The 22,501-nt window shown below is 52.8% G+C and overlaps 1 protein-coding gene across 3 annotated transcripts in view; it reads right to left on the bottom strand.

Annotated features, from left to right (window-relative positions):
- INPP5D (inositol polyphosphate-5-phosphatase D) overlaps positions 1–22,501 on the bottom strand; it is a 107,665-nt gene that overhangs the window by 76,354 nt on the left and 8,810 nt on the right. For all 3 annotated transcript variants that reach the window (XM_058665118.1, XM_058665119.1, XM_058665120.1), the window contains exon 2: positions 16,374–16,437. In XM_058665118.1, coding sequence (XP_058521101.1) covers positions 16,374–16,437 — 64 coding nt within the window. The remainder of the gene's footprint in view (positions 1–16,373; positions 16,438–22,501) is intronic.

The following is a 22,501-nucleotide window of genomic DNA, read 5'->3' as shown; positions in this document are numbered from 1 at the left end:
ACAAACCCACAGCTGCCTCATTCTCCTCCCTCCTCCTTCAACACAGCTGCCCCTGAGGACCACTGCCCCTCCTCCCCTGCTCTCCCCTCTCCTCCCACCAGACCATGTACTCAGCGCATGTCCAACCTGCCTTCTGCCCGCACACATCACTCTGGAGTCCTTTTCTGCAGCTGGCCCTCCAGCCCCGACAGCCTCCTACATGAGATCACATGCGCACAGAAACTCTAGCTTTTAGGAGACAAAATGAATCGTGTGCTTACCTCCAGTGCTGAGAGGGAATGAATGAAAGACCAAAACTGTCTGAAAACTCCACTTTACTCAAGGCTGGGTCAGTCTTCCCATTTCACAGGTGAAGGAATGGACAGAGGGAGGGACCTGCAAGTGATGGTCCCCGGCTCTGAGGACCATGCCCCTTGAACTCAGCTTGTATGTTCTGCCTCCTCTGATACAAGATCTGAACTCCATTTGAAGCCCTTCTTGTCTGATGGACACTGGACATGGGAAGGCCTCCTCTCTTCCCTGTATATCTGTGTGGGATTAAGGCTCCTCAGAGCAGAGCCCAGTGTGGCCATTCTGCAGAGCAAACAGCAACATCTATGTTCCCAACCTGCCACCAAGAACCATTCCTCCAGCACCCCCCAGGGCTCACCTAGGCTCACTTAGCCTGACCTGCTTTGGTCATCACCACAGATTTTCGTGTAGTGGCAAAGAACTGGTGGGAACTGAGTGAGTGGATGGAGGAGCGCAGCCCAGGTGTACACCGGGTGCTCCCAGGAGCCTGAGCAGAACCCGATGCCTAAAGAGCAGCCTTAGGGAATACTTCAAAGGTGCAAGACAGAACAAGAGCAATGCATCACCCTGGCTATCTAACAATGCATACACACAACACAGTGCAGGTTGTTAGTGTTTAAGGTTAAGCCAACTTCCATGTCCAGCAAAGAAGATGCTAAGACCTACATTACTCTGAGCTAGCAAGAGTCCTTGTCATCACAGGGCACCTGCTAGGTGTTCCATGTGCTAATGCACTAGGTGGTCCTGTTAGGTGAGTCCAATGGATACATGGTGGAGTATATCACGAGGTGAAAACAGCAGAAGGGAAAAGTGGGAAAAAATATCCTCCTCCAACAAGGGAGAAGGAATGAGGCAGCACCAAATTAAAATAGCGTAAATAAGGGCCCTGGGAATAAAAAGGCTGTGAGCAATGCGGAGGGCATTATGGATCTGCCTAACTCCTAGGGTCTGGTGCCAGGGCTACAGACACACACACACACACGGTCCTGGCGGCAAGCAGGGCGCCACCACAAGCAGGAGCTGGGCACACTCTGCCAGTGCAGGTTGGTACTGGCTCCCATTGGCTTCAGCTGCCACCTCCCAGGCCAGTCATTAAATATGGCCATGGCAACTGCTCAGGGATCCATGCCGGGAGCATTTACGCCGTGGCAACTGGCAAAGCAAGGCCTTACTTTCCTCATTAGAGAAGTGCTTGTCTAGTGCTTACCTTCTTCATGCGGGCCCATGACAATCCCCACATTGCCAAAACTGTCCCCTGTTCACTCCTCTCTTTCCTGCTCCAGGATCCCCTCACCCCCAATCCCGAGAGAACAACAGCATCACCTCAGAAGCCACCCGGCTGATGCTGTGGCCCATGGGAGGGCTGGGGTGCGGAGGACACAGGAGGGGCATTAGCATTCAGTGGGCATGCTTCCCATTCACATATGCCACTGCTCAAAGCTGCTCTGATGGTCAAGGGGACTGTCTGAAACCAAGGAATCCCAGGAAGGGACGAAGTGCTGGTGGCCAGTGGCAATGACAGCTGTGGGTCCTCCAGCTTCCGCTGGGCTCTGGGGTATAGGAGGGGAGGGGGTTAGGTGAATAGGAGTGACAGGCAGCTCAGAGTCACCACCACAGGGGAACTGAAAGTCTGTCTGAAGGCACCTTCTGCTCAGGGGAAGTGAGGCAGGTGCTGCTAAGGCGTGGGATTGAAGCCCAAGGCAGAGACATGGGCTGTGCCACACCTGCTCATGTGCCACCCTCACCCCAGGGGAGGAAGTGGCCTCTGCTGAGGTTTCCCCAGGACTCAGGTGTCTGGAGAAAGAGTTCAGAGGCGGGTCCTGGCAGGCAGGCAGGCCAGGAAAGCTATGGGTCTCCCCGTAGGTACCATGGGTTATTCTGCAGTTCACAGTTGGTCAACATCCAACCTAGGTCAGGTTCTAGGTAAAGGACACGAGGCAAAGCAAGCTGGAGCACGGGGAGCAAGGCAGCCAGGCAAGCTTGCTTATCCAATTCCGAGGACACAGGAGGAAGACGAAGTGTCCTTGCTGGCCACATACACCAAACGAAGGTGTTCCTGCTGGGGCACGCTCATGGCTCCATTGCCAGGAAGGTGGTAAAAATGAACGGAACAGCCTGGGAGACAGGCAATGCAGAAAGATGAGGACTGTGGCACATCAGACAGAAATGTCCCCCTGGAAGGCAGAAGCTGTCACTCAGCTCCAGTTAGATCACCATGAAACAGAATGAGTCGGGGCCAGAGTACTGGGATAGTAGGTTAAGCTGCCCCTTGCAATGCTGACATCTCAGATGGGTGCCAGTTTAAGTCCCAGCTTTTCCACTTCAGATTCAGCTCCATGCTACTGTGCCTGGGAAAGCAACAGAGGATGGCTCAAAATGCTTAGGCCCCACACTCGCCTGGGAAACCCAAATAGAGTTACAGGTTCCTGGCTTTGTCCCAGTCCCAGCCCCAGCCCCAGCTGTTGGCAGCCATCTGGGGAGTGAACCAGAGGACAAAAGATCTGTGTGTGTGTGTGTGTGTGTGTGTGTGTGTGTGTGTGTGTGTGTCTGCCTCTATGAAACTCTGCCTTTCAAATAATTTTTTTTAAAAAAGGTCTGAGACTATCAGATTGCCATGTTTTTCTTTCATTTAACACTTCTATTTATTATTATTTGAAAGCAAGAGAGAGAAAGAGAGAGAGAGAGAGAGAGAGATGCTGGCTCACTCCCCAAATGCCTACACAAAGCTAGGACTGGACCAAGCCAACATTGAGAACCTGGAACTCAATCCAGACTCTGACATGGATGGATGGCAGGGACCCAGGGGGTTGAGCCATCATCTCCTACCTCCTAGGCTGCACACTAGTGGGGAACTGTACCAGAAGTGGAGTAGCTAAGACTCAAACCAGTTACTCCAACATGGGATCTGTGCATCGCTACTGGTGACTCAATCACTATGCCAAACATCTCCCCCAGATCTTCAACATTTTCAAGAGAAGCTGAAAATTACAGCATACAAAAGTCCCCAGATTTTCAAAACTGCTTTTGAGTAGTTTATGTGTGGAGTAAACAGAGCATGAAGTTAATTCCACATATCAGAGGTGTGTTGAGCAACTGCCAGAACTGGCATGAGGCAGACTCCAGCAGTCTGGAGTTACAGGCAGAATTCTGCCAGGTGAGGTTTAGAGAGGCCTGTGGTTTAGAGAAGACTGTGTCATTGGAGTTCAGGGCAAACGGATTGTGAGACCAGAACACGGTGTGGCTGCCTCGACTCCTAGCATCTGATAGGCTGTATGCACAGAAGCTTTGCATTCTAAGCTCTCCCCTTAGGAAGGATGATACCAGACAAGTGCAGCATAAGACGAAAGTCTGGCATGGGTTAAGGAGTGATTAGTGGGGCGTAAGCTCAAGGCACCTCAGGAAACCTGCTTGGTTCCTGCTGTAGCTGTGTGCCTCTCAAGGGGTAGAGCTGAAATCCAGGAGTGGCTAGGATCAGAAGGCACATTGCCATTCTGGTTAAGGAACACTCTGGAGATAGTCCCAGCTGTCAAGAGATGCAGCCCAGACCACTATCCACAGCATCACACCTAGGCAAAGAGAAGTTCCCCCAGTGGTGAGCCAGCTGACAGACCCTGGCACCTGCACTCAGCTATGCCTGTCTGCTTCCCGCCCCAGTGCTGGTCCCATGTGGGCACCGTGGGGTAGATGCCCTTCCCTGTCCCACCTGTCTCACTCCTTCTGGAACGCACATCCTTGGAGGTAAGAGCAAGGCATCAGAGAGCACCTGGCCATGGATGTTACTTTCTTGTGTGGTGGGGGCCCGGCCAGCACAGAACCAACAGCCAGCACACAGGTTCTGTGTGTCTGTGTGTCTTCCCCTCCAGTGCAGTGGCTGAACAGAGAAAACGCGTCCATCCTGAGTGGCATGCAGCAAGATCCAAAGAACCCAAAGGAATGAATCCCAAAACAAAGACATCTAAGAGATGATTCCAAAAGATCAGAGCATGCTACAGCATCTACTACTAATCAACACACTGCCTAGCAAAGAAAGATTCTGTTTGCAAAAGCAACTGAAACTATATCATGCCCAGTAACAAGGCAGCTGGAAGAACTGGACTGGCCCCAGTGGAAAACTGGCTCCTGGGCTCCCAAGGGTACCAAAATGTGAGGATGCTCAAGTCCCTTGTACAGTATTTGCAAGTGACCCAGTGCACCATAAATGTGATGGAAATGTGGCCATCCTATATTTATTCAGGAAATAATGATGAGGAAAAGAGAAGTCTCTGTGTGTGCAGCAGTGTGTCCAGTATAGCTACAAGTTTTCTCTAAGGTATTCTCAATCCATGACTAGTTGAATTTGCAGAACCCGTGATGTGAGGAGCCAAGAGATCCGGAGAAAGCAAAAAAGAAATGAACAAGAAAATCTGAATACATGGAGAGATACTGTGATCTCTAACAGAAAGAAGCGCTGTTACAAAGGCCTGAATACTCTCCCAATCACCTACGACTTCAACACTAGGACATTGAATTCCAGGAGAGAGTTTTTGGGAACTTGACAAGCTGATGATGCATTTACTTGGAAAACAAAATGCAGGGAAGAATAGTGTAGGCCACACAGGAAAACATACCATAAAAGCAGTTATAGAAAACACCCAAGAGGAGCAGGAATGCATCAGCCGATCAATGGAAAGGGGGAGTCCAGAGTCAGTCTGGGACCATGTGGCAAGCTGGCATTTGACGTGGAGGTGCTGTGAGTTGACAGGGAAAGGGGGCTCTCCTTAACTCTATGGGCAGGTGTTGTTATCCACTTGGAGGCGCACTTATGTTCCCTATCTCACACCAAACGTAAGAAGAGGCAAGTGGCCAAATACAAACACATATTTTTGAGTTAGAAGAAAGAATTTTCTCTGTTAAATGTATGGAGGTGAGTGACAGATAACCTAGTGTCTTCAAAACACTTGACTGCCCATTGTATTGACTTACTTAGTTCATTTTAGTTATTTATTTAAAATGGAGGGATGGAGGGAGAGAGAGCCCTCAGCTACCTAACAGAGCCTGGGACTCAGTATGGGCATCGCACGAGGTTATCATGGACTCGACTGCATGACCCACCACCTGCTCTCAGGGGTCCATCTCAGCAGGCAGCTGGGAGCAGGAGCAGGGCCAGGAGACTGGGTGAGCGGGTGACGGGTGTCCCACTGCCCCCTTCGCCAGCACCTTTAACGTTCACACGGCAAGTCAACCATAAACAGCCTGAAGAAGAGGAAGAAGGGCAGACTGGAAGAAAGCGCCCAACACATAACGAACTAAAAACTTACTGTATAAAATGTATAAAGAGGTTGGTTGCTTTTTTCTTTTTTTAAAGTGAACCAGAAGGGTTTTTCAAAAGGAGAAAAATGACAAAAAGTATGCAACTGGCAGTGGCAACGGAAGCAAAGGGTGAACACACACTTGGAAAGAGGCTTAGGGTCCTCTCTCAAGGACAGTGCAGTAGGCATGAAAATCCCGAACCTGCATATTGCAGCCTTGCGTGAAAATGACAGATCCTGGGTAACGGCTGGCATCACGAGGACCAGGAGCATGGAGCATAGCAAAGGCAGCCGGTGGGAGGAGCCTGGGGCAAGGTGGAGTGGACCCCGCCATGCAGGACAAAGCCCAAAGCCCGAAACCTAGCCGTGTGCAGCGAGGCACAGCCAAGCCACACTCAGGGACGCGTTTGTCGTGTGGTCATTATGTCAGGATGCCACACAGCATGGCCACAGCTAGCAAGGCAGAAAATAACAGCAGAGGTAAAGACTCCCAAGAACCCCAAAACTGCCTCCCACCACCCAATTTTTGCCTCCGAGTGTTAAAATTCCACACATAAAGATGTCTCCAGGGTTTGGGGATATAAGAAATGAAAATGTGGCTCCGAAGGTTCATCTCTGCACGCACATCCCATCTGAGTACCTATCTGAGTCCCAGCTGCTCCGCTTCCCGCTCAGCTCCCTGCTCATGCGCCTGGGAAAGCAATGGAAGATAACCCAAGCACTTGGTCCCTGTACCCACATGGCAGACTCAGATGGAATTCTGGAACCCAGCCTTTGTAGCCATTTGGGGACTGCACCAGCAGATGGAAGAGCACTCTCTCTCTCTCCCTCAGATTTATTTTAAGGCAGATAGGAGGAGAGACAGAAATGAAGATCTTCCATCCATTGATTCACTCCCCAGGTGGCTGCAACAGCCAGAGCTGACCCAATCTGAAGCCAGGAGCCCGGAGCCTCTTCCAGGTCTCCCACGTGGGTGCAGGGTCCCAAGGATTTGTACCATCCTCGACTGCTTTTCCAGGCCACAAGCAGGGAAATGGATGGGAAGTGGGGCTGCCAGGATTAGAACTGGCACCCATATGGGATTCTGGCATGTGCAAGGCAAGGACTTTAGCTGCTAGGTTACCACGCCAGTGTCTCTCTCTCTTTCTCTCTCTCTTTCTGTAACTGCCTTTTAAGTAAGTAGATCTTGAAAAAAAAACATACAAAGAAAATAGGAATTCCTAAATGTCATGGAATTGTTCCTTTTAAAATGCGCAGTTTTATGCTGCTTGAATTACACCTTGATGAGAAAATGACCACAAACCTTCGTGGCTCCTGCTGTGGCAGAGCCGAGGGCCTTCCAATCTCGGAGGCCCTTCTCAACCTGCCCCCGCCCTTTCCCCAGACACCACTATTGGGCTCTCAAGACTCCCAATTACAGCCACCTAACCCCTGCGTTGTCGGAAACGGTCCCATTTCCTGCCATCATTATTTTTAACCTAAAAACAAGAAGTGAAATGTAAAAGAGAAAAAAAAATTGTAAAAGTTGTATCTTGGTCATGGTTAAAAATAATTAAAACAGCACCAAATAATTAAAACTGGGTATGGGTTGGATAGTGGGAACTCTGCTCTTCTAGGTGAGTGAAGGTGACCTAGAACCCAAATGTTCTCGCATAAATGCCTTTGCCCACAGGATGGCCCATTCACAGAGTGGGCCATTTCTGCCGAGGCCTGGCTCTACATAAGAATGACAGATATTGGACCCTCCCAAGCCCGCCCACTGTGGGCAGGACTACCCGCATGCCTCGCTCCATCCAGACCTTCCAAGGTGCACGAAGATCCATGGGGATCTCGTGAGCTGCTGTTGCTGCAGCTGCCCTTGGCTTACTGGGGGACCTTACCCTGAGTAGCAAGGCCTTGCAGAGTGCTTTCCAGCAGACACAGAAAGCAAGCCACAACCAAGTGCTTTAAGTCAACGAATCTGAAGGATTCCTACAGCTGGCTCCCAGCCTCTGGGTCTGCCTCAAGGGACTCAGCTCATCTTCAAGGGGAAGTTATTTGGAACAGGCCGTGTCTGTATGGGACACGAGCAAATTGTCTCAACATTATTCCCTAAGTAATCCAGCATTAACACGGCACAGTATATACACAGTGCAAGGTGTCAGAGGCAATCTAGAGGGACTTAGAGTCTATGGGAGGCTGTGTGTAGGTTCTCAGCAAATGCTGCCCCGTTTCACATTAGGGACCTGAGCAACCTTAGAATCAGTATCCAATCCCCTAGAACAAATCCCCCTCAGGCACCAAGGGACGACCCGATACCTACTTACCCCAATAGATCCCAAATCTTACAACTTCACTATGCAATAAAAAAATGGCCTTTCATGCATGTTCCTATGTCTTTGAAACCTGTCTGGTATTTACTGTCCACCTTGCACACCTCAAATGAGGTCAGGGCCCAGCATCACGGTAGAGAACATTAAGCTGCCACCTCTGACAGCAGCAGCACATTGGGGTACCAGTTGGAGTGCCAGGTGCTGCACTTCTGATCCAACTCCCTGCTAATGTGCCCGGGAAAGCAATAGAAGATGGCCCAAGTGCTGCTCACAGGGAACAACCCGGAAGGAGTTCCAGCTCCTGAATTGGCTTGGCCCAGCCTGGACTATGGGAGCCTCCTGGAGACTGAATTGGTGGATAGCAGATCTCTCTGTAACTTTGGCTCAAATACAGAAAACAAACTGACAAGAGTCGCATTTGAATGTGCAGGGCCACTTGGGGCCAGCGGCTGCCCGGTGGCACAGCCACAGCTCAGCCACGGAGAGCTGGGCTCTCAGGATAACGTGTCTCTCAACTCCGGAGGGGCAGCACAAAGTCACAGGCTGGGAGATGGAGCAGGGTGCTCAGGAGGTACCAGTATCACTGCATGGTGACCGTGCCCTAAAGCCAATGCCCACCTGCAATGGGAGGGAGTGGGTGCCACACCCAGCGCTGGCATCGTGGGGACTCAGCCACAAAACCTGCCCCTGATATTGTGGTCACTGCCTGTTCCCAGGCTGCGCCTTCTAAAGGGACTCACTGCCCTCTTAAAACAGCATGGCTCGCAGGAATTGGCCCTGGCATGGCCCCTGCTATATCTTTGGGACTCTTTTCTCCCTAGGCTATCAGAGAGAGGTTTTTATTTAAGATTTATTTGAAAGGCAGACTTACAGAAACACAGACACACAGACACACAGAGAGAGAGAGAACAGATTACAGACTCTCAAGTTGCATGCAGGATAAAGAAATGTCCAGGGGGCAGCTTCCCAGGAAGGGAACGCTTGCTTCAGCGTCAGGGAGAGCTAACTTGGGTTTCGTGTTTGCGATCTGAATTCCCTTGCCCTGGCTGGGCATCTTCCTAAGAGGAGATGCTGTGAAATAGAGATTTTGGCCTCAAACTGGAAAAGCCAGCAGGTGGATCTAGCAGTCGGTGGAGCCACGCCTAAAGCAGGACGCATGCAGCACTCAGGCTGGGGGTCTCCTCGCTCTTCTGCTGACGTCAGCTGTGTTCTCTGCGCTTTCCTTCCTAACATTTCCACCTTGGGCTCAGGACGGGACCACACGCATCTTTCATCCCTCAGTGGGAAGATTCTGAGCCCTTCAGGTGCAAAACCTTGTGGCTGCCCCCGGGGGAAGAGGGGAGGAGTGGAGGGAGCTGGCAGTGGAGTGGGCAGGAGGGTTCTTCATGTAGGAAGACCGAGAGGGTGGGGGGCCGGGAGGTCGCTGGACATTTCTGAGTCCCTCCTCATCTCCAGCACCCAGCCCTGGCGGTTACAGCGGCTGTTTCCCTCTGCACGTGCAGCTGGGCAGCGCTCTTCCTTCATTGTTTCCAACTCCCCTTTCTGTCTCACCCTGGTATAACAAGTCCTGGGCCACATATCTTTCAGCACAGCTCACATATAGCTGATGTTTAGAACAGCACAGGCTCATCAACTGACAAACCCTGCACTCATGCATAGGGTTCCAAAGCTTTCCCCCACCATCCTGGGGAGGTGCACAGCCTCCTGCTCCTTGCTGCCCCAAGCCTGCCGGGATTATTTTTATCCTTAATTGCACAGTCCTGAGATGCTCTTCTTTCCAGCCTGCTTCTTTTCTTTCTGTAACACTCTCAAGGTGCCCTGAGGGAGACACAAGTGAGAGCACTGAGAAGCAGTGGCGGTGGGGGTGGGGGTGCAGTCCTCAGCCCAGGAGCACGCGGCCTCCTCCGGGAGGCGGCAGTCCCAGGCACTCCAGGCTGAGACCAGCACCCAGCCGCCCCCGCTTCATCCTGGTTCCAGTACCTGCGGCACCTGTCGCACCCCAACCCCAAAATGCAGCTGAAACTGTGGCCCCAAACACTCCCCTCTGGGTAACCTCGCCCGATAGCATTGGAGGAGCATTTAGCCCCAGTTGGGAATCTTCCGCTTGCTGCCTTCATTTTAGAAGTGCAGAAACATCCGCCTTTCCTACCCGATTTGTGTTGCATGTCAGCAAGCCTCTAGCAAGCATCTACTAGGCCGTGCCCTGAGCCAAGCAAGACGTGGTCCTGGTGGAGAAGGACTTAGAGTCACGGAGGCCAAGGACACAGAGGTTAGGACAGGGACGTGGATGTCCATGGCAGTGCACTGCTTCATGGCAGGGAATTCAGGTCACTGACCTCACCATGGGATTTGATCTTGCATCCTCAGGTGGGTCCCGACCATGCTGGTGTCATCATAAGGAAAAGGGGCAGGTGGAAGCTCATAGAGGCGGCAGCAGGACACGGCTGTCCAAAGGCTGACTTTGAAGCTGTTGGAATGGGACCCAAGCCAAGGAAAGCAGGTGGCCTCGACATGGGACAGGACAGAAAGGGATTGCCCCCAGGGCCTCCAGAAGGGGCACAGCTGTGCCAACACCTTGAGGCAGCCCAGCAAAAGCCATGTTTAACACCTGTCCCTCCCAAACTGCAGGATAAGACATTTGCTTTGCTTTGAAGTCCTGAATTGGGAGTGGTGTTGTAGCACAGTGTGTAACACTGCTGACAGAGACGCCAGTTTCTCATAATGCCTGCTGGGCTTGAGTCCCGGCAGCTCCACTTCCAATCCAGCTCCTTGCTAATGGACTGGGAAAAGCAGAAGATGTCCCTAGAATCTGGACCCTTGTCACCCACATGGAAGACCTGGATGAAGCTCTAGGTTCATGGCTTTCGCCTGGCCCAGTTCCAGCCTTTGCAGCCATTTGGGGGGTAAACCAGCATATGGAAGATCTCTTTCTCTATGTCTCCCTATTTCTGTAACTCTTTCAAAACAACAAAAAATTTTAAAAGTATATTCCTTGGGTGTGTGGGAATCTGTCACAGCAGAGTAAGAAATGAAGATCTTTGCAGGAAGTGGTTGGCTACGAAAGATGAGGGAGGATGGATGGAGAGTGGCTGTTAGCACAGGATCAGATCAGGGTGGGCCTAGAAAAGTGCCTCTGGGGTGACCTGCGGCAGAATGTTGGGAAGTTGCAAAGATCCTGGGGCAGGGAGCTCTGAGGGCTGGGAGGAGTGCCATCTCCTGGCAGCCTTCCTGGGAAGCCAAGGTCATCCCTTTGGTTTCTTTAGGCAGCCTTCTGCATGGCCCTGAACTTGCCTGTGTGGGGTTCCTGCCTGTTTCCCTCCTTAATGCTGGGACTGTGCCCCCATGTTCTGCCTCAGGGTGAGCGGCCGAGATGACACCTCAGAGTGCATGTGCCAGAGATAGCGGATGCCAGCAGCTTTCCCTCTAGCCAAGGAGAACACAGACATGGTGGGATGTAACCCCAGTCTCACCCTGGCACTCGAGGCAGCCACAGCTCCCTGTGGGAGATGGACACGGGGTTGACCATGACTCCACGTGGTGAGTAAGCTAGTCCTGGGGAACACTGTGGGGACTTCCCAGCAGGTTTCTGGAGGAATTGGCTGGGCAGTCCATTTTCTCTCATTGGAGGGACACTTTCCACCACAGAGGTTCCCTGAGACACCCCAAATTCAAGGCACAGAAGCCTGGAGTTGAGGGAATAATCCAGAAGCATGTTTGCCGCTGGTTCCTAGCCTGGACACGCTATGAAGGAGGGACAGTGTGTAGCAGGCTGGTTGCTGTATTCCCAGGTTGAGCTATTGTGAACCTGAAGGAAGAGTCAGGACACGTGGCTGCCAACACTACATCACCTTGAGCTTTACTCAAGGACCACACAGCTCAAATACCGGGCTCCCTCTAGCTGAGGCTGGACACCAGTCCTGGGTCGGCAGCAGCTCAGATAGGGTAAACAGGCGTCACAGGGACCCGGGCAGCTGCACACCCACGAGACCAAGCGCCAAACCCAGAAAGCAGAGGTGGCCCTGTTCCAGGAGCAGTGCTGGACTGCTTTGTGCAACAAAGAGAGAAAACAAGTCCAGTGTTTGGGGCAGGGTGAGCCAGAAGGTTCTGGAACATGGACAAGGAGGAACAAGATGGCAGAGAGATGGGGAGAAAACAAAGATGGTTATTTACAGGGCAGTGATGATGAGCAACATGGACACTGTTTTCAGAATCCTCCAGAATTCTCTGGAAAGAATTAGATATCCTGAAACCACCCAGGAGAAGGTGGCAGGTAAGGGGGGTAAGCAGGGATGGAGGCAGATGTGTGGGTGTTGTCCCAGAGAATGAAAAAATGAAGGGAGAGCTGACTCAGAGTGTTCCCTGAAGGAGAATCAGAAGGAAACAAAACTAAAAAATAAATTAATGGGGCCAGCACTGCGGCATGTCACACTAAGCCTCCCCGTATGGTGCTGGCATCCCATATGAGCACTGGTTTGAATCCCAGCTGCTCCACTTCTGATCCAGCTCCCTGCCAATGGCCCAGGAAAGCACAGGACAGCGGTCTGAAGCCTTAGGACCCTGCACCCATGTGGGAGACCCAGAAGAAGCTCCTGGCTCCTGGTTTCAACTATGGCTGTTGGGGCCATTTGGGGAGTGATTCAACAGATGAAAGATTTCTCTCTCCCCTCCTCTCTCTAACGCTGCCTTTCACATTAAAATGAATAAATATTTTTTAAAAAGAATAAATTAAAAAGATCACACAGAACAAGAATCTGCAATCAAGGAGAGATGTAAGGTTCCGAAGCAGACAAGAGGAGCCCCCTGGCTGGACCCCAACATCAGCGCAAGTGACAAGTGTGCGAAAGAATTCCCACTGGCTTCAAAGCAGAGGAAAGACCGGGTGCCTCTGTGGCAGCTGGGGAGGGACTGGCCCTGGATGTAGCACCCGGTACCTGGACTACATGTGACCTGACATTCCTGAACTCCACGGCAGAATACCAAGGTCCCACAACTTTTGCATATGTCAAATCCCCTTTACAACATAGAGGCAATTGCGAGATGTGCAGAGCTTGACCAAAGAACTCAATCCCACTGCTACAGTACACACATACAGGCCTAGGATCATCTAGAATAGGACAGAACAGGACCATTCAAGCCTGGTGGACCCCCACCAGGTTCACTGTTCTTCTCAGTGTGGCTGTGGGGTCCAACTGGGATGGATGGCTTGGGACCATGTTGGTTTCTGTCCCTTGACCCTGTGCTGTCTGCTTGCTGGCTCGTTGTACAAGGCCAGGAAGTGTGCATGGGTGCCACGCCCTCTGCCCGGCACCTCGCCCGGGATCTCGCCGGCACTCGGTGGCCACTGAGAACAATAGCAGCTGCCACCGGCTTCCTGAACTCCACAGCAGCTGCTAGACACTTCCTTTGTTGTCCCTCCCCGCCCCCAGAACCACACTGCCCAGGGCCACGGGACAGCAGTTACTCAAACCGCGGCCAAGACCCTGGGAGCCTAGGTCATGAGCCACTCATCCTTGCACTGTCCTCCGAGGGTTTTCATCTTTTTCCAGTCCCTTTTTATCCAAAGTTGCCGTAAACCTTGGGGTAGCTATCTCAGAATTCCACAGGCAACAGGAGGCAGGTAGTTCACAGAGAACACTGACACGGAGGCAGGCATTAAGGGGGCAAGGGCCGGAGGGAGAGGAGGGTGCACAAGGGCCCTCTGCAACCCAGCAGCCATGGCCAGGGGAGGACCCACAGTCCTGCACCGTGGACCTGGTCACTGAAGCTGTCCCCATGGATGCTCCTTGGCCTCAAACTTTGCCCACGCTACCTCAATGCCCTGAATGGGCTGCTACTCTTCGACCGTGGTCTCATGATCAGCCAAGCCTGGCCTGAACCTGTTCCCAGCTGGGATTGGCAAGGTCTGCTTCAGACCCAGGGACCTCACTGGTTTCCCACAACGGCATGACACCAGCCATCTGAAGGACAAGAGGCCACCTCTGGGCAGAATGCTGGCTTGTCCTTGCCAAACTTAGGGACCACTTTCTGGGCTACAGACAGAGTCAAACTTGCACGCTTCCTGCCCTTCTCCAACGTGTTAACAGCTGGAGGGACAGAGGAGGGCTACTAGGAGCTTGAGTTTGCCCTGCCCCTGGCCCCTGAGGGCTGCTGGGGAACACCTGCCACGCTGTGTCTGTCTGATCCTGACCAAGTCAGAATGGCACCGGGAGAAGAACCCGGGCAATTCTAGTAAGCGATAACCTCGTCATTCAGACCACGAGGGTGAGGTTTTTTGCCTCCATGTGAAAAGAGGAACTTGCATTAAAATCAGTAGCAATCAATAACTGCTGAAGCCAGAGCTGGCCGGCTTCACTGGGTGTAAATGCTCACGGCCTCGTTTATTTTAGGAGGTCTGTTTCTATAGAAAGACTTCAAGGCTCTAAGCCCCAGCTCCCAGGGCCTGGGCTACCAGGGCTGTAAGCGGATGTATTCAACAGAGCCACCCCATCTTCTAAAACTGCCTGCCTGACACCCAGGCTGAGCACGGGCCTTAGGTGGCCATGCCCTGTTCCCCACCCTATCTGCATGCAGTAGGCAGACACCTGCTTGCAGATAGCAGAGATGAGGAGGGCCCCGCCAGAGAGACCGTTGGGGGTGGAGCCCATCAGATGGCCCCAGGGGACCAGGAACTGCGAAGGAGGCCAGTTAGAGGGGAAGAGCAAACTCACAAAAAGCTGAGTCATGTTGGTGGCAGCCGAAGGGGACCCCAAATCTTTCTGGGCTAAGCCTGGGGCTTCTTAGGCAGTCCCTGCTCCAGGTCTGCTGCCCCTGACCTGAGTCAGCCCCAGCCAACCCCTATTCCCTGCACACCCCCAATCCTGAAGAGGCCAGCACAGGACAGGTGGTCTTAGGGCCACGGGTGAGTATGCTGGTCAACAGCACAATCTCCAGGTTACAAGCTGTGGGCAGACGACGCCTCAGGAGACCACACACAGCTGTGCGTCTTCCAGGTATACTGAAACTTGTCTTCACTTGGAAAGACTGCAACAGGCCACAGGGGCCAAGAGACCCAAGCTGCTGACCAACATTAAACTTGAGACTGTCAGCAGTAAACTAAGGGTGTCCCCGACCTGGGGAACTCATGCAGTCCTAGACGGGCCATCAGCCCCATCGCCTGCCCCAGAAAGACCTCCCAACCTGCAGGCCCCGTCCATCTCAAGGCCACATCCCTAGCTGAGGGTGCAGAGGTCAGATAACCACCAAGTTTTCAAAAAAAAAAATGATCTCATCCGGTACATGCAAACATCTGCTCCTGCAAACATCTACTAAGGACCAGGCCAAGACCTGTAGGCAGCGGAGGACAGCTCAACACCCTCCAGGGGACACATTTCACACACTTTAGATAGGGTGTGAGTGCACCCAAGGTCAGGCTGGAAAAGCCAGAAGCAAGATCCAACCTGATCTCTATACAATGGAGCAATTCAGCTCCAGTCCAAACTTGCATTTTCCAGGGAGATGCTGCAGGGAGCAGCCATAGGCTGCCAAGAAGACAGCCCGTGGCCGTGGCGGGTTTCACTCTCTGAATCAGGAGGCTGGTCGAAGTGCCCAGGGTCTCCCTGCGGCCTCGCGCTCGAGTCCAGCTCCGTGGCTGCACCCCACATCTGCACAAAACCAATCACTCCCTCCAAAGTTGAGATGCCCAGCTGTGGTGCCCTCATCTCCTCTCCCACTATGGTTTCTTTTTAACAAAAGACACATGGGCCTCGTGCTGCGCCTGCGCAGCAGTGACCAAGCCCTTGTCCATCGGCTTGTTTCCAGGCCACCCACGGTGGTCCCTGAGGACTGAGCATCACACACATATCCTGCCCCACCAAGGACACGAGACCTCCTCCTCCTCCCTCCTTCCCACCCATCCCCAACCTTTGTGAAGGCAACTGGCTCCAAACAACCACATCACTCAAACACCATGCCTGAAATCACGCAAAGCCCAAGGTATCTGTCACATGCAATGTGCATGGGAAGCAGGGGAGGCTTGGATGGATAGCAGCTGATGCTTGGTTTGCAAATTCACCTGCCTTGACATGGGAAATCAGTGTTGTGCGGAGCCGGCTCCGCAGACGGAAGCAATCTACCGGGTATTTCCTAGCTTCTAGCCCCACAGAGGACGTGGTCCACTCTGCCCGCTGCTCTTCATTCTCCACCCCTCCCCTAGGACCCCAGGAGTACCAGTTCTCATCTGTCTGAGGGCACTCTGGGGAGGAGGGAACCAAGCCCTGGCTGCCGGCGTCACTCACCATCACTGTCACGGATGCAGAAGCTCTGGTGAGCTTGCTCCTTCATGCCATACATCAGGGACATTTTGGGGGTCACAGTTTACCTCTTAAGCTGCCCCCACAGGCCTCTGGTTATTTAGTCAGGGCTGTTGTCTGCCTCTCGTTCACCCTTTTTTCTATTGGACTTGGCTCAATTCTGGGTCAGGTTTGGGGGTTCCCAAAGGACTCACCTGAACTGTGAATTTGTCATCCTCATTGGGCAGGATTCTGTAGGTGTAGACACAATTCCGATACCTGAAAGAGATCAAAGATCTCATTATACCTGCGAAGACGGAACTTGGTGCTCTTGGCCCTGCACCTGCAGCAAGTCAGTTCTCTGAGCTGCAGGTGAGCTCTGCATGGAGATGTGGCTGGCTCAGCCCATTCCCTCAGCACTGTGGGTGTGCCCATTCCCACTCCACAGCTACGGGGTCTTGAGATAAATGGATCCACCCTCCCAAGGAGCTTCATCAACTGCTTGGTCCCCATGCTGGTGCGGGGAACAGTCAGAGCAGATGTTTGGAAAAGGCTCAAGGCCAGGGAGGTGTGAGGCACATCCTTCCTGGGGGTTCAGGGATCTTCCTTGGTGAGAGTGTGGGGGTAGTGGAGGGAGACAGAGAAGAAGGAAGCATCTACACCTGCCTGAAACCCCTGAGAGGAAGAGGAAGTGGTCTCGCCTGAGTGTCCTGGGAAAAGGACACGCCAAGAGCCCGTAACAGGGAACAGCAGGAGTATCCCAGGTCTGGAAGCTAGGGCACCTGCTCTGTGGATCTCCTTTTCTGCCTGGAAGAGGGTGGACCGTCCACTTGCCGCCTCCACTTGGGGTTCCCAAGAACCTTGAAGACTTGCCTGCCAGTGTTTAACCCCCAGGCAGGGGCCAGTTCTGCCACCAAAGCTCTCCCACTCAGATTTCGCTTACTCAACCCTCCCACGTGTTGCGTACGCCACAGGGAATCAGGCTTGTAAAGACACGTACATGCCAAAAACAACCAGAAACACACAGAGGTATAAAATGGGATATCTTCCTCCACAAACCCTGTGAACCCCATTTTTTAGCGGTGCTACTCCTGTTTGTAGAATGTTCCAGCTCTCCACCCTACCCACAGGCAGCTGTCTGCATATCTTTGTAAAGGCCTACAATGTCATAATATATACGTGGTTCTGAAATTTGCTGTTTCTGCTTAAAAATAATCTTAGACATCTCCCATGACAACTGAGAGCGGTGGCTCAAGACTGTTCTCATCTTGTTCCACCACGTGGATGGCCCACTGTGAATTTGACGCAGCTCTGAGGTTTTTCACAGAGGTTATTTTTAGAGATTTACTTCTGTATTTCAAAAGCAAGAGAAAAAGAGACACAGAGACCGGAGAGAAGTGTCCTCTGCAGGTTTACTCTCCAAATGGCACCAACAGCCAAGGCTGGGCCAGGCCAAAACGAGGAAGCAGGAACTACATCCAGGTCTCCGCGTGGGTGGCAGGGGCCCAAGTGCTTGGGCCGTGATCTGCCGCTGTCCCAGGCTCACTGATGGGGAACTGGGCCCATTGGTGTTTGCTGTGATAAACAATGGGCTACGGGGAACATCTCCATCCCTGCACCTTGTCTGTGAATGCACTCGTCATGTCTGTTTCCTCATCAGGCAGATGCAGGTAGCGCCAGCACAGAATCTACCTGGGGCCGTGTGGATCCCACAAGCCAACACAGCAGGAGCTGCCAGCAAAGGACATGGTGCGGGCTGGCCACCCCACACGCTGGCATTTCCTAGTGGTAGCTGGCATATCACTCAAGCATCCAGGTGGTATGAGACATGGGCACCTCCCGTGTTGTCCCATGTGGCCTCATACCACCAATGCTTGACCTTCCTGTGAGATTGTATCATTGCATTCTCATACCACCGGATGTCAAGCGTCTACCCCCACACCCTGCCAACTGGCTGATATCAGACGTTCTCATCTGTGCAAATCTGAGAGGTGAGGGAACATGGCAGCTGACTTCCCTCGGCCTTTGATGAAAAATGTTCAACCTGTCCTTCGGTTTTTCTGAGAATTCCTTTTCCCGTTGTTGGCTAGCTGTTTTTGGTATCGTTTTACGTTTATTCAGAAAACCCAGACAGATGTTATGAGGTATTTGGAGTTATTGATTTTTTTTCTATGTAGAGGTTGTACAATTTTAGGCAGCTAATTTTACAATCTTTGAAGTCATGGCTTTGGAACCAATGGAAAGAACATTCTGGACAGGGTTTCATTTCACCTCACTCTGCAGTGGTGTTCTTGCGCTCTCCCTCCTGTCTCTGCTGGTTCCACCTTTCAGCCCCAACTGAGCAAAATCCAGAGCTGGAATCCAGACCACTGCCGCCTTGGGTCAGCGAGGGCCAGGGTCAACGTCGGGGCCTATGCCCCCTGGGATACCCAGAGCCACTCTACCCCTACCTCAACCTTGCTGGTGGCTTCCAATCTCCCCACGTCACCTCTCCTAGTGCCACCCAGTCCTTCTCCCCACCCTCTGCCCCACCACACACACACACACACACACACACACTTTGCAGGCCCAGTAGACAAAAGGCAGAGGCTCTTCTCTTATCTCGCCCCACTCAGTTCACACATACTTCCGCCTGTCGTTATGCAAATGAGGCCAGCTGAGGGCCAACTAACCAGCAGAAGAACCTGAACAGGCCCCAGTCCCAGCCCCAGCTTGAGGCACCAAGAGACGAGAGCCACCACAAGAAGACCCAGAAGCAGCCCCACTGACAGGAGGCCAGGTGGAGCAGGCATGCCCGAGCCACTCCAGACAGTCACTCTTTGCTAAGATGAACCATAAGGCTGCAAGTTGGCGCAGTGGACGGAGGAGACACTAACTGAAGACCCCACCTGGCTAATGTGGAGGCTGGAAACCCAGCTGCTTGGAGCCGTCCCCACACCACCCAGCAGGATGACAACATCTCTGACAAATGTGCCACGGGGCACTGGTGGGGCCTCCCCTACACCCAAGCGGCCGTCCTTCATTGTGGTCCTATCTGAATCCTGTTTCTGCATACATGTGCATGCCTGGCACACATGTGAACATACATAATACATAGGTACATGTGTTCCCATGTGCACCATATGCACGTGTGACTGTAGGTACACACAGATCTGTGCACTGTGCACACACACACACACACATTGTCACATGCAAACTGCAGAAAGCAAAGATGTCACAGCTGAGTAGTTCCAGCAGCCACTGCCATGGAACATAAGGCATGCCCGGGTGCCCCTCGGAGGCCCTGGCTCTCTCCATTTGGTGATGGGTAGCAGTACTGGTACTGGCTTGCCTTTCAGTGTCACTGGATCCAGGGCACTCATGGTGGAGGTACGGCAGAGGAGCCCATCATCCTGGCCCCCTGCTATCCCACGAGATTGCCCTGTTCTCAAATGTGAGGGGCGAGGCTTAGAACACGTGCCTCAGCCCTGAGCCAGGTGTGGAGCAGGAGGTGGTTTCCCAGGCCCAACCCAGATGTGGAACAGACAAATGGGAGTGGGAGGAAGCACCATGGTGTTGCATTCTTTCAGATCAACACTGCCACTCCTCCGTGGCTGATCCTGGCTAACCAGACACCGCCAAGCCAGGACCGGGAGCCACACAGGGACCCAGGGACCGTTCCAACTGCTCTGGCCCCACTGCTCAATGTACTCCTGATGCTGCTCCTCATGCCCTCAGCCCTCCTGCATGGCGGCATTTCTCCTTCCCAGTGCTGCTTCTGTGTGTGTAGTCGGTGATGTGCAGCTGGTGGCTGGGACACCAGAGGCTGAAGCAAAAGGCCCCTCAGCCCTCCCGAGACCCCAGGAAGCCAGGTGCACAGATATCTCCTCCTCCAGCCCCAACCAGAGACTGCAGCCAGTGCAGGGCTCAGAGGGGCTTTAGTGGCTGCCGTGGTCACCCAGCAGTGGGAAGACAGGAGAAGTCGCACATGGCCAACAGGTGAGGAGTGTTGGGGTGAGAAAGTGGGGGTGGCAAGCAGGTGAGCTGACGGGGGCTGAGCAGGTGAGAGGTAGGAGTGGGGTAGGTGAGGGGTTGAGGGAACATGCGAGGAGAGGTGCAGTTAGCAGGTGAGGTGGGGAGAAACAGGGGTGAGCAGGTGAGAGGAGGTGGGATGCCCCGGTGAGAGGAGGAGGGATGAACAGGTGAGGGGAGGTGAGCAGATTAGGGCAGGAGGGATGAGCAGGTGAGGGGAGGTGGGCAGGTTAGGTCAGAAGGGATGAACAGGTGAGGGGAGGAGGGATGAGCATAATATAGAGGTGAGGTGAGAGGTCAGAGTATCTTTAGGAGCCTGCAGAGAGAGCGCCCTCCCCCAGAAGCCCAGGACCAAGCAGACCAATCTTTGTTTAACAGCTGCAGGGAGGCCCACCCTCATCACATGTCTGCTAGCAGCTACTGGTGTCTTCCTCCGCAACCCTGGCCATCCTTTCCTGTTTGGGAAGAGATTTGGGCAGAAACCCACTCAGATCTCTGTGGGAATCTCTATGCTTCCCGACAGTTTCGACTGGAGAAGGCACAGGCCTGGGCCAACACTGCTACCTCTCACGGGGTGCCATTTTTCTAAGCACTTGGAGGCCATTCTGAGGGCTACAATAGAATTGCTGTTGAGAAATGGAGGTGGGGTGTGGGGATGGGATGGAACCATCTGATTGGTCAGTTTTGTAAGGTGTGAGAGGCCAGAATGCTCTGAGATGTGGCATCTGCTGCAGAAGCTAAGCGAACAGAGTTGAAGAGAACACATCAGAAAGAAAACCCAAAAGAGGGCCTGAGTCAGAATGAAACACAGGGTCAGGGCCAGGAATCACGGCTCTGTCCTAGAGCAAGTTCCAGAGAAGGACTATCTTGGGACGGCCCCAGAGGTGGACACACAGGAGTCTGGGAGTCAGGGGGAAGCAGAGCGGCTGAGACACCGTGTCCTGCAGTGGAGTGTCTGGGTTCGTGTCCCAGTCCCAGCTTCCCTCCTGACCCTGCTTCTTCCTGGTGCGTACCCTGGGAGGCAGTAGATGATGGCTCAAATCGCTGGGTCCCTGCCATGGAGACCTGGATGGAATTGTTGATTTCTGGTTTTGGCTTGACACAGGTCCAGCTGTTTCAGGCATTTGGGTAGTGAATCAGTGGATGGAAAATCTCTATCTGCCCTTCAAATAAATTGGAATTTTTTTCTTTATTTAAAGATTTTTCATCTGCTAGTTCATACACCAAATGGCTGCAATGGCCAGAGCTGAGCCAATCTGAAACCAGATGATTCCTCTAGGTCTCTAGGTACAGAGTCCCAACGTCTTGGACTAGCCTTTGCAGCTTTCCCAGGCCACAAGCAGGGAGCTGGATGGGATGTGGAGCAGCCAGGATACAAACTGGTGCCCGTATGGGATCCTGGCACAGCAAGGCGAGGACTTAGCCACCAAGACATTAACTTTATGTAAAATGAACAGGGAGATGAAAAATAGGGACAGATGTTAGCCCTCCAGCAAATGCACCAGGGAGGAGTTCCCGAGAGATTTTTCTTTTTTTTGTAAATATAAAAACAAAAATACAGAATAGTAGATATACCCTAATGTCTATAACGTGAAAAGCAGGAAATAAAATGGGCGAACCTCAGAGGAGAATGAAGAAAAGACTCCAAGGCAAGACACAGAGCTTCATCCCTCTTGCCCTGCCCTAGGTCCAGAAGTGTGCTCCCCCGGGCCACTCGGCTCAGGCTTAGCTACGGGAGACACTTGGGCTTCATCCCTCTTGCCCTGCCCTAGGCCCAGAAGTGGCCTTCCTGGGCTCCTCGGCTCAGGCTTACCTACAGGAGACACTGGCAGAGAGGGTGGGGGTGCTGAGCTGCCCCCTCTGGCCATCCCCCGTTCCCCACCCCTCCCCCATCCTCTTCAGGCTCTAGGGGTGGGGGGTGGCCCAGGGCTGCTGCTCTGTCCCTTGGGTTGTGACTCCTCTGCAGCCATCATTTCCTGCTGGGAGCCTGGCCACAGCGTCAGAGCTGAACAAGGGAGAACAGCAAGAACAGAGCACCTGCCCCACCGCCTGGAACCACCTGTCACCTGGAGAAGTCAGAAATCTGGGTGTTTCTGTCAACGTTACACAGGCCTTGTCAAAAGCGTCAAGGGAGGAAATAGCAAGGCGAGAAGAAGAAGAAATTAATCAATACCCAAGAAGACGTCGAAGTTAGTACTGGGTAGAAGTAGTTTTACCAAAATAGAGCTAGTATTTCCAAAATCAGACCACAATGTTCCACACAGAACTCAGAATATTTTCTGAAATTTTCTTAGACTCTGATGCCTAAAGTCACATCATTCAATCTCATCCT

The sequence above is a fragment of the Ochotona princeps genome, chromosome 5 (genome assembly GCF_030435755.1).
Source record: "Ochotona princeps isolate mOchPri1 chromosome 5, mOchPri1.hap1, whole genome shotgun sequence".
NCBI lineage: Eukaryota > Metazoa > Chordata > Mammalia > Lagomorpha > Ochotonidae > Ochotona > Ochotona princeps.
This window is presented reverse-complemented; position numbering and strand designations above follow the sequence as displayed.